The sequence below is a fragment of the Phalacrocorax aristotelis genome, chromosome 8 (assembly GCF_949628215.1).
Source record: "Phalacrocorax aristotelis chromosome 8, bGulAri2.1, whole genome shotgun sequence".
Classification (NCBI taxonomy): Eukaryota; Metazoa; Chordata; class Aves; order Suliformes; family Phalacrocoracidae; genus Phalacrocorax; species Phalacrocorax aristotelis.
Genome location: NC_134283.1, coordinates 29,334,631 through 29,347,401, shown reverse-complemented (window position 1 = coordinate 29,347,401; position 12,771 = coordinate 29,334,631). Strand labels below are relative to the sequence as shown.

Genomic DNA, 12,771 nt, shown 5'->3' with positions numbered 1-12,771 from the left:
GCAAGTCACCGTAGAAGTACTTTGAAAGGATTTGTATGCCTGACCTGAAAAGAGAAGGATCTATTAACCAAAGAGTTTGACTGAAGTCTCTTGTGACATCCAGGGCATCTCTGTGTATATTCTCTTTAAATAAACCTTTTTATACTGAAGCAATGCCTGAAGCTACTATGGTAGTATCTATTAAAAAAAAAAAAGTGTGTGCAGATGACTTTAATATTGTGTTGAATATGCTAAGAATAGTGAATGCTAACATTTAGAGAGAAAGTGGGTCACTGGAGGAGTCAGGAATACTTATTCCTGTGCTTAAAATTGTGCATCGAGCTACTTATCTCTCTCTCAGGTGCTGACTGTGCTAAATATTGTGTTCGCAAACTGGGTGTGCTTCAGAGTTGCCAAGTGTATGGATTTTTTTCTATATTTATATGAATAAAGAATGGAGGACAGAGGGTGTTTTCCAGGGAAGCAGTTTTTCTGTGAAGTAGTCTGTGGGACAATGAGCTCTCGACGTGGTACGTCTCCTAAAAGAGCAGTGATATCCATAGGCAGGGTGTATCTAGTAGGACAGAAAATACAGGTAATATCTCTTTGTGTTGTGCCCAAATACTATACTTAGTTCTGTTGTTCAGAATTCAAGGAGCAAGTTGAGAGATGAGAAAGATGATTAGAGGTGAAACATAAAAAAACATTGGGGGATTGAGAATAGGTCTTGAAGATCTCAAGAAAAATCTTATTCGGTGGCTTTACAAAGAGTAAGCAGAGCAAGCTTTTATTTTGTCTTTTTTTTTTTTTTTTCACAAACATTTGTATGGAGAATAGAAATTTCTTTAGAAGATTAACTGGCTGTCCTTTGTGGCTGAACAAATACAGACCATACATTTTTATCAATGTAATTATGCAAGACTTGTTGGTTCTAGATACAAACTGGTTTTTTCAGCAGATGCTGTAGTTAAAACACAAGTTAATTCAAGAGTGGTCTATGTTACGCTGAAGATCAGGCTAGGTGTTTCTGTACTGATAATCTGTGGTGTTTTGAGTAACATTGAGGCTGTTGGTTATAGATGCCCGGCTCAGCTACTGCCGATTCCTTCTTTTCTCAACTCCAGAAGCAGGCAGGCTCTGGTAGGGCTGCGAAGTAGGTAGTCTGAATTCCTCATCACTCTTGTGGTCTTGGATGCCATAATACTGGTAAGACTGCAATGCTATTACAGTAAACACTGCATGTATGAAATAAATGTATGTTGTAATGCAAAGAATAGTCTGAATACAGGGATGAAGAAGAACCAAGAGCATATATGTGTGTTGTTCTGTAAGAAATATTTAGGGTCCCCCTTGGTTTAGTTGGCTAATGGTTAAATCAGGATAGTAAATCTTATGTCCCTAAATGAAATGCAAATTAAAAATGCATGTGTTGAAAATGTTGACTGTTGACAGAGTTGCTGTATCCACGGTTTGTTTTTTTCCATACCTTAGTATTTTCCTGCTTTATCTTCCATCTGTTTGGTTTTACTTGTTATAGCCTTTTTAGGAAACAATATCCCAAATAATGATGAATAAATTTTGCTTTCATTGGTTGGAATAATGAAGACCAAAGATATTTCTTCAGTTAATAACTTTTTGCAGTGTTTTCCTTTAAAATTCTTTGACATTCTTTCCCTCCACTCAAAGTAGATGAAAAATGGCCAATCTGTTAAGTGACTGCTGAGGGAAGGAATTTCCCACACTTCATACCCATTTCACTTTCATTAAAAAAAAAAAACAACCAAACCCACACTAGAAAACAACCCACACTCACACAATAGCCTCCTTCCTAGTTCCTTTCCATCTAATAACTTTAAAACAATGTGCAAATACAAATGGATTCTATGAAATAGGTAAAGAAGAATGAACTGAGAGGGAGGGTAGGCAGACAGCTAATTTCCATAAAGATTCAAGCCCTTACCTACACCACCAGGTTTCCTCACCATTTTTAGAGTCACTATTTTCAATGTTTGTTGCCTGTATTTGCATAAGCAAACTAGTACTCATGCTGTGTAGCAGGGTCCCAATGGCTTTTATAATCAGCTGTTGTCTTGTTTTTCCTCTCCCCAACTGGTTATTTTAATCCTGAAGCTAGATTATAAACATATATCCGTATATCCAGGACATTCATGTACCCAAAGTCCAGCCAGCTCTAAAGCCTGAGCGAGCAGTCTGTGGGATAGTTTATAACCTGGTTGGGCCCTTTGGTGGGTTACAACTCCTCCTTCAGTTTTGTAGGCTTTCGCCCTCTTCAGAAAGAAACATTATAGAAATATCAAAAGAGGAAGCTATGAATTAGATCGGTTACCCAGGTATTTTTTCTTTTTGTGTTTTTCTAATTTTTGTCTTTTGGGCTTTAACATGACCTATCTCCAGCTATCGATATAAACATTCCACTGTCTCCCTAGCTTTGTGGTTTAGAAATGTAGGACAAAATTCATACAATTTTTCTCTTCCATTCCTTTCTTCTATTCACTACTGGCATAGACCTTCTTGAGAGCCATCACTGGTTTGCTTATAGTTTTAGATCCAAATATAGAATTTCATACCTCCAAAAAGAGGTCCTCTGCTCAGTCTCACTATCCTCTGTGCTCACCCTTGAAGCTGTCCAAACACACATAAAAGACAAAATGTGCTGTACCAAACAAGTACTATGTATTTTGAATGGTTTTGAGATTTATTTGCTGGTTCATTTAGTTTTGTTTGTTTGCTGTGACTTTTCCTTCTTCTCATCTATTTGATTTTAGCCAGAAGCAGAAATATTAAGCGCTTACACAGAAAAAAATTAGGAAATATTTAAGTTTTTGCCAAGGATCCTAAAAAGCCACAGCAAATAGCCATACATCTTTGTTCTGAAACCTAAACAAAAAAAAATATTGGCTTCTACTACTGAAAATAGGTCTTTTCTTAAAATACATGGCTTCCCAGAGTGGGAAAGCAGGGAGCAAGTGTTTTATAATAGTTTGTTTCCCTGGGAAAAAGCTGCAGGCAGTGTGTATTAAAGAAAAAAAAAATCTCTTGAAAAACAAAAAGCTACAAACTATTTCTGGTTTTATGTGTTTGGAAGACAAGGCTAAGGTCTATTTTATTTTAGGGGACCGTGTGGTGTTCTGTGGTAGACAGTATCTGAGATTTTTGCAGTTATGCTACTTTTAGACAGAACACTTTTCACTGTTAGTGATTATGTCCCTTTTTCTGGCATATCTGAATGTGGTAATGTTGCATGGGCAAAGCCAAGCACTTAGTCAAGCCAAACAGCTCTGCAAGAAAGAAGTTGTGTGGTGACTTGTGGCTGACACTCTTTGCTGGAGCTCTTCAGCCCGTTTCCCATCACTAACCACTGTGTGACTGATTTGCAGCAATCCCCGAGTTGGGCGCCAGTGAAGCTGAATGAGGCTGAAGTGGATCATTGCACTGTAGGTTGTATTTTCCCCCTTGTGAGTTTTTAACTACATGTCTGATATAGGAACAGAAAGGTTTTAGGTAGCATGGTTCAGCCTTGTGGTTCCACAAGGATATGGACTGCCTAATAAACACTGAAGGCTTAACTATCAGCCTCTTTTAAAGTTTTGGAACTTTAGCCATAATTTCCTTGAGACAAACGGAGAAAATTGTGGTCAAACTTTGGTGTATTTTCTTCCTTTTCTTTGAAGTTCTGCCTTACATTGAAGTTTCTCAGTTTTATTTACTTGGCAAATGTGAAGTGTATTTGCTTTCTGCATAAAAAATAAAAAGGGACACACATTTCCCACTTGTATAACTATGAATGAGAAGTACTGGAAAAGCTGGAAGTTTTTAGCTTTATTCAAGAGCCTAAGCCCATTTCTAGCCCTGTTTTATTAAGAGAGAACCACATGTCATTGCTATCAGATTGGACACTCTTATCTCCTTGTACTGGGACTGAAAAAGGAAATAGCATAGTAACTGGCAGTGGCTGCAGCCTGTCTTTAGTCTCAGTATGGGTGTCCTGTCATGTTAGAGCTCTCAGCTCCAGCATTTCCTCTGGTCATACTCCCATTTGTAAAATATAATGTGTCATGTTTGGGGAACTAGATATACTGGAGAATTTAAATTTGTTCATCAGGACCACAGTATATCGCTAAGAAAATGGAATCTCGGCTACTACTGTCTTAAAGGATGGGTGGAGTGAATATCATCCTTAAATAAGATTCATGATTCATTAAATCTAATCTGAAAACACATCAGAGGGGTAGAAGTTAACTACAAGCCCATTACTTACCTGCTTACTGGCAGGCTGGTGCATACTGCATAGGTGATTAAGCTGGGATGAGCATAGTCCACCTATGGACAGTCAGTGTATTCAGCAGTCTGACACCACAGTGATGGCCATGTTAGAACTGCCAGTAGAAAATAAGTACATCTTTCTGCATATAAAATATTCTTCGGGGACCTGTATTGGTTCAAAGACCATATTGGGTTTACATGGCAAGGTTTTGGTAGCGGAGGAGGAGGGGGGCTGTAGCAGTGTCTTCTGTGAGAAGAGATCAGGAGCTGCCACTGCCCAAAGCTGAGCCCATCAGCAGCGCTGATGAAAAAATGTGACAGAAGCAACTATGCAAGTGCCAAGATCAGTGAAGAAGAAGGAGAAAGAGATATTCCAGGTGTTGTGTTGGAGCAGAAATTTCCCTGAAGCCCATGGAAAAGACCACAGTTAAGCCGGTTGTGCCCCTGCAGCCCATGAAGGACCACATCAGAGCAGATATCCACACTGCAGCCTGTGGAGAACCCAATGACGGAGCAGGTGGATATGCACTGAAAGAAGCTGCAGTCCCTGGAAAGCTCACTCATGCAGCCCATGGTGAGGAGGAGCCCATGTAGGAGCAGGTTTTCTGGCAGGAACTGTGTCCCTTCAGTCTGTTCCTGAAAAACTGTATCCCATGGAAAGGACCCATGCTGGAGCCTTCTCAAAGAAGTGCAGCCCGTGGGAAGGATTCACATTGGAGAAGTTCATGAAAGACTGTATCCCATGGGATGGAGCCCATGCTAGAGCAGGGGAACAGTGTGAGGAGGGAGTGGCAGAGGCAAAGCATTCTGAATTGACCTCAACCCCCATTCCCTGTCCCCCCATTCAGACAGACTTCAGTCTACAGGGTGTCTGGTGTCCTATCTGCCAGCCCTGAAGGGACATCTCAGAAAATGTACGGCATCTCAGATATGACCAGATGCATTAGGTTGCGTGAATAACTGAACTGATCCCTAATAGATTCCAGATAAATCACGTAATTGGAAAACATCCATATGAAGTAATACAGCTCAAAAATGTAGGGGGTCCAGCAAAATTAGGATCTATTCCAGACACAGTGGTTCTGAGGGATAATGCTATATGCAGGTTACCACCTTGTAACAGCGCTGGAAATTTTCTGGTTTAGTTAATGTTTTACATACTGTGTTGTTGTAGCATTTGTGATGTTGAATGTGATTTTTCATACTTTGGCAGTGCATAGAACTGGAACATATTCCTTGTTCAAGATTAAAAAATAATGAAAGAGTCATTATTTCTCTACGCAGATCTTGTTGTTTAGCCAGTTATCCCTTTGTTTAACCTCAAGGTTAGAGACAATTGCTCCTTAATTCTGAGAAACAAGCCACTTTGTGAATCTCAGGCTGGAGTCTAGCTTCAAGTTCCCTCTTAACAGGCCAAAACCTGATACGTGAAAACTCAGATATGAGTTTTTAAAGCATTAACACAAAATAAAAAGCATAAAGTAACTTTTAGTTCTTTGCCTACTAAGTATTGTGGGCAGTGTTCATCAAGCAAGAGCCAAATTCATCAGTAATCCAGAGAATTCTCCTACAGTGCATTTCAGGTTAATTTCTTTTATGTTTTGGTATCTAATATGGCAGGAAAGTGCATTTGCTACTGAAGGAATTTCACAGAGTTTCTCTTTTCTTCATTGCAAGTTGAAACAGTTTGGAAGTAAAAAAATTCATCTTTTATTTTCTAAGATAAGCCTCAAATCTTTTTCATCAAACATCAACAACATTCCTAACTGAATTATTTTCTCGGAGGAACATCCTATGTCTGTTCTACCCAACATTTTTTAGTTTCTGTGTTCTTCTGAAATTTCCAGTTGGCACTGACTTCTTTTTAATAACTGAAAAGAGAGAAGGGGAAAACAAAATACAAAAAAAATTCTTCCGATACAAGTTATTAGATATAAAATGACTAATCTCTTGTAAGAAAAACAGTACAGTATTCTTCATTAGCAGTAAAGAGAAGAGTTCAATTCTGACTTACCTGGCAAAGTTTAGAAAATTGCAACATACTATTTAACCACTCAAAAATATATCTTCTCCCTGTGCAGCCTGTAAAAGTTTGCTCTGTGGATAAAGGCCAGGTTTTCTTCATCCTTACTTCACTGTAAGCACTTTCCTTTTCTCAAGTAATATTGTGAAATTCTTGACAGCATTTTTGCTTTTAGTCTTCCAGGCCCTACAAAAGCTTCTCTCACTTTAAGGATGAGAATATTTTCTATGTTTCTTTATCAATTATTTCATAAATACTCTGAATGAGAGAACAAAGTATCACCCAACTGACATATGAAACAAAAGAAAAATCATCTAACTTATTGGTTGCAAATTGGTGGGCTAGATTGTCTTTCCAGACTGTAGTTTTACTCACAGATAAGTAAGTAAAATAGTATTAGTGCATCCAATGTCTCTTTTACCAATTAAGGAGAACTAGTGTAACTTGGATCCTGGTTTTAAAAGTCTAATGTGGCATGAAATATATAGCTCTCATGACAGCACAGAATGGGAAAAAAAGAAAGATTATTATTAAACTGTGTGTAAAAGTCATCTTTATTACTCTGTGGTTGTTTGGCTTCATTCTGAGACGTGTGGAAGGCTACAGAGAAGCCTAAGACTGTTTCTTGGCAGCTCTTCATAAGCAGTGAGCCCTGTGAAAAGTGAATGTGGAAAGCCCCATGAAATTCATGATTTTGCTGAAAAATTTAGACCAGGAAAATGTTGCATGAGATAAAAAAAATGTTTTGATGTGCTTTTTTTGAAAAGCAACAAGAAATGCTGGTGAAGGGGACAAGGAAAGTAGTTTCAAAGGGGCAAAGTAACCTTTTGTATTGTTTTGGGATTTATTGTTCATTCTCTCTCTCTTTTTTTTTTCTTTTTTAAAAACATATGAGCAGCAATGGGAGGTCCGCCTGTTAGTGTTCCACCTGTTAGTATAACTTGGTTCTAAATAGAAAGTTCCATTTTTTGTAGCAGATTGGACTGCTTCCTTCATCTGTCTAACGCTTGCTTCTCCTAAATAAGCACGAAGTACCAGCACATTACTACCAGCCTTAAGAATTTTGAAATGCAGTGCCCATACAGCTGAGGATATGCCTATCTTTATAACGCCACCCTCTTTGTATCATACCTCAGTCTACAGACCATAGAACGTTAGTGACCTAATACCTCAGGCTACTATGAAAAGTAAAATCAGATGGCATAAGTGCTTTTCCTCTTGTAAATCTGATATAGTCTTAATCTGTTCTCCACTGGGGTGCTTTGCATGTTGATCTAGTCTCTTCAGCTTTGATGAAAGAGGGTAAGTGTGGCTTGACGAAACAAAAAAACATTATTTGGGATGAAAAAATTTGCTTAACTGATTAGAAATGAAATACAGTTGTCATTTTCCTGTCTTTTATATACGCACTTCAGAAACACATATGTACCCAAATTGGAGCTCTGATTGAGAATACATAGGAGAGAGGAAAATGGGAGGTTGGATTATTTTCTACATTTGGGAAAGCATTACGCTGAAGTTTTCTGTTGTTTTAGCATGATCAAATGTCTTCCACAAAGAGAACCAGTGCTGCTAGAAGTTGGCCCAAGATTAACATCCAGGGTTTTTTTAGGTTCACATAGCTATCCAATGAGAAATTTGGACTAGACCTTTAATTGCTGCACAGAGAAGCAGCCCTGTGTCACTCCAAAAAAAAAAAAAGGATCAGATTTTTCCTTTGATACTGACATTAAAGCAGCCAATGAATATTGCACTCTCAGGTCTGAGGGCAGATTTTTTGGCCCAGATATTTTCTGAGTGAATAAAATATGAGGAAGTCTTTGTGTAGCTGGTGCCTTGGGTTTTGCTTTTCAGAAAGTGTTTTATTTCCCTGGCATGCTTTCTGCAACATCTAGTGAACATTGGTGGAGCCTGAAATAATGTATCAAGAAGAATTTTCTTCCTGAGATGAGGCTGCTCTAGTTGCAAGGCATTCCCAAGTGAGCTCCCTAATGAGTGATAGATAGGAAAAATAACAGGAAGGATCCTTTAATGTTCCAAGTTATGCATGAAAAATGGTAAATTTTTTTGGATGCTATGTTTGGTACCTAGCCTAGAATTCTCCCACATTTTGATAGTGGTGCCTTCAGAATGACACAGTGAGTCATAATATTTGACATTTGGGGAGATTTTTACTGGATCTCTAAGCACTTGTCAAAACTGTTGAGAAGAATACTTTAAGAAGAATTATAATTTCCTTTGAGAGTTTATGAAACTGTTCTTATTTTTTTAAAGCCTGTTTCCTTTTCTTCAAAACAAAAAACAAAAAGAAATATAAACTTCAAAAGTATGTGTTGACCATTTTTAGTGAAAGGATAGTTGAAGGCATCTATCCACACTGTATTCAGTTAGTAAATGGTCTTCCAAAAATATTTCCAGCTTTAGATCATTGAGTTCTTTTAATGTCACCAGCTAGTTACTTTTTTTATGTTTATTTTCACATAAGATTCATAGCCCACAAGGGGCATGAGAAGTACCAAGACAACGAGCTGGCAGTTGTCCAGGTATCGTAGCAAGTTCTGACCTGCTCATGTTCATGTCTGCCCAAAGGCTGAGCGAGTCGCTTTGCTTGTTAGTATTTGGGAGGGTTGGTGGGCTGTGGATTTGGGGATTGCTCAGTAAGCAGACATATCTCCAGCTCTGCCACCTCAAAAATGTGTTAATAGCTGTCCCCAATGACAGCTGTGTTCATATTTCTAAGACTTGAATGTCTCTAGCTGCCTTTGAGGAGTAACAAAGTACAATGGCAAACCTCAAGCCCAGTGAACAATGTTTCCCTGGTTCCCGTGGATTTGCAGTATTCAATTTCATTGGCGTGTCCCCCTCCCTCAGCTGGATACATTCGTTACATTCGCCCAAGGTTTGTCCAGGGCTGTAAAAAGACTTGGTAGTATTTAATAGTGGTGTCTTCCTGGGATTCCTTGACTCCAGATGGAATTGGTTGTCTTATAACTGATGCTATGAAAAATAAACTGTCCAGTGCAGATTGCCATGCCAGACTTCTTCGGTATTGCCAAACCCAGCCCACTTAAAGTCATGAGGGTACATATGGCACATGAATGCAGGATTTATAGTAATTTATTTATTTATTTTATGGATTTATGGTAATACCCTCGCTCATGCCTCCCGGGCTTGTATTCTTGCTCTACTTTCTCACTTATGCTTGACAACTCTCAAAACCAGATATATTAGATGTTCCATGTTCGAAACAAACAAACAAAATTTAGTAATTTTTGCAAATACATATTATACTTCCATTCTAATATGAAAAGTCAAATGAAGAGCTACGTAGCTTGTACTATAGGGAGGCTGGAGATGTGGGAGAAATCACCCGAAGGAGTAAGCTGGGGGTGTTAACAACTTAAACCATACCTGTCACCACCAGAGTCATCCTCAAAATTGTGCTCTCAGTCATCCCTGTGAGATCACAAGACTGATTAAAAGATGAACTTTTCTGATTTGCATTTTGCATCTGAATTTTGATCTTTGTCGTTTGCTTGGCTTGTGTTTTCAAGTGTTCCTCCATAGTCACTAGAGTTAGAAATGTAAGGATTTTTGAAAATGGAGTTTCTCCCAAGACATTGCCAGCCCAACAGTGCCTCCCACGTTATCCCTTTTTGCATGCTATCCACATGGCTTGTTGCTCATGTGGTAGTATGTATTGTGTATGGGCACACAAAATATGCATAACCTTGAAAACCTGCATCTGTGGTCTTCTTATATAGCTGCATAGGGGACTTTGGGAGTGTAGCTGTTGGGGGGTTCTGTGTTGAGAGTACCTGACCTTTGCTTTTTCTGCAAGGCTTTGGGAGGTGTGGGGTAGGTTTCTGGTGGTTTCTTGGGAAGGCAAAAATTTCTGTGGTCTTTGGCTGGATCTCAAATCCTGGGGTACTGAAGTGTGACCTAATTTAGGACTCAGAGAAGGGTGGTATTTAAATAAACTATCTGGGTTTAAACATTCTAGAACTATTAATTATTAAAATTTATACAAATCCAGGGAGGTGCATGGCATGTAACACACCGTACCTAGAAAGAGCTGAGCTGATCTTACATGTGATGGTTTTTTTTTCTGAAAAGACATCATCTCCTGTGAGCACAATAGAGCTAGTACTTTTCTTATAAATAATGAATGTTTTATAATCACATGCAGTCCTAAAGCTGGTTCCTATTATTGAGAGTTGCAGAGGTTCTGGGGGGAGGATTTGTGGGTTGTTGTTCTTTTCCAGAATGACGTCCAATCAGCTCCTTTGGCAGAGTATTAACTATGGCTAAAATATGTTTCCATGTGAAAATGTTACGGTCTAATGAGCAACTTCACTTTTGTGTCACTTTCTTGCTTTGATATAAGAGGTTCTGGGTCAGGAACTGCCCATTTGATCCTTAGTCTGTCTCCAAGTGGGGTTTATATGTCAGTACTTTTTATATCAGCCTTTCAAATTCATGTGATAGAAACAGTACAGTCACTGTGGGTCAAAGGAGCCCAATTTGATGAAGTCTCACATGCCCTCACAAGCAATATTGTCGCTTCCTGCTGAACTACTGAGCTGTCACCATTTAGGGAGATTTGTCATCCCTGAACATCATGTTTGAAGCTGCTTCAGGACTGTCCAAGTTATGTTACAGCTTTATTGTTTTCTTTTGCCTCAGGTGAACTGTGCGATGAGGTGATTAACCACTGTGTTCCTGATCTAAATCCATGCCAACATGATGCCAAATGTCTTCCTCTTGACAAAGGAACCAGGTAAGCGTATGTGTCTATTGGTCTCCACACACTGGGCAGATCCATCCATTGGCTTGACTTAGGGTTGAACTGGCAATGAGTTTGGGGTAAAACCCACCAAAATTAATGCAAATAGTGGAAGACTATACATACTTCAGACCATGTCACAGTTTAATTTTAATGCAACCGTACACACTTTTCTAGCTTTCTGTAGTTTTCTTTAAAATAATAGATGTACCCCTAGAGCAGAGGAATTATTCTGGAACAGAGCATGGCAAAAGGAGTACTTCTGGAACAGTTACTGCAAAGTATCTTATCCTGCCTCTGAAACTAAGGACAGATTCCTTGTGTTCCTGAGGCCATCCATCAATTCAAGCAGCATAACAGGAGCCTTAACAGCTGCAATTCAGCTCTCCTTAGCCCATGCTGGCTCAGTGTTTAAAATCCATTCTCACTACTAGGAAGGGAAAGATTAATTTGTGGCCAGAGCATAAAGCTGCAGGTCAGGAGTTTTCTGTTGTATTCCCACTTCAGCTGTTGTCTTCCAGGATGGCTGGCAGTCTTGGGGTGCACTGGCAAAGGCCAGCCTTGACTACAGTGGGGCTTCTCTCCCCACACTTCCTCACCTGGGCCACAGCAGAAAACAGCTGAACTGGACAGCTCTAACTTGGGAGCCGCCTTCTTCTATTGACTCAAGAGGCGAGCCTCGCTTGGCTCATGTCAGGTTTTGTGAAGTCTTCTGTGTTTGCATTTGCATTTGCATATTGGAAACGACACTGACTCTTTCACAGGGGCAAAGTAAAGCTTCATGTTTTAAATGTCAGTAAAACATCTGGAGATTTGAGGGTTAGGGTGTTTTGAGAGGTGCATAGTAGCAGCATTCATCACTTGTCTGAACAGAGAATTTCAAAGCAATTTAGCAAATAGAGACAGTCAATTGAAAAGTCAAGCTCTATGGAAAGCTTGTCAAGAAAAGATCTTTGAATCAAAGATGTAAGAAAGGACAACAAATTCAAGGGTGTTCAGTGCAGTGTGAGCTGCATCCAGGGCTGTTTTCACAGCTGTGGTGCAATCCCGGGGACTCACTGATTCCCTCCCGGGCAGGAGGGCTGGCATTTTGATGAGGGACGCCCTCACCCAGCACATCACAGGGGAGAGGTGGTAGCACTCTTTGGTCTTCCTGGTAACTTGCAGTTGGTGTCAGATTGTGTCCTGTAAAGCAACCATCATGTCAGAGTAGCGTAAAATAGTACACAGAACATTTCAGGACAGTTCAAAGGAAGCGAACAAAAATTCTAGAGATGCTGGCTATCTAGAAGGCAGCTGAATCTATGCTAGACAGTCAGCTTGCACAACTCAAGCCTTTGTTTTGGGTGAAAAACGTCCAGACAGAAATGTTTCCAACACTTGAGGAAGGTGAAACTTAAATGATTAGGACAGTTCCTGAAATAATGCACAGGGACTGGATAAGGAGGTGTGTACTGGTACGTAAATAGTCCCTGGTGTTCTTCCCAGCTTTCATTCCTACTTAATTCATCATTCATCTAATCCAGTAGCTACATCATATTACGAGGTAAAGGCTTGTAACTCACGTTACTTTATGTTGCTAGATGTATGAAGGGATGGAGACAGCTGTGGTCCTGAATGGTTTTACCCTTGCTGGAAGCATTTTCATACCTGCCACCCAAATAATTTGAGTAAATAAGACACTTTTGCTTGCTTGCTT

General features: G+C 39.5%; 1 protein-coding gene across 3 annotated transcripts in view; it reads left to right on the top strand.

Moving 5' to 3' along the window:
- The window catches only part of SLIT3 (slit guidance ligand 3), a 547,006-nt gene that overhangs the window by 494,441 nt on the left and 39,794 nt on the right, over nt 1-12,771 (top strand). For all 3 annotated transcript variants that reach the window (XM_075102153.1, XM_075102154.1, XM_075102155.1), the window contains one exon: nt 10,973-11,066. In XM_075102153.1, the coding sequence (XP_074958254.1) occupies nt 10,973-11,066 (94 nt within the window). The remainder of the gene's footprint in view (nt 1-10,972; nt 11,067-12,771) is intronic.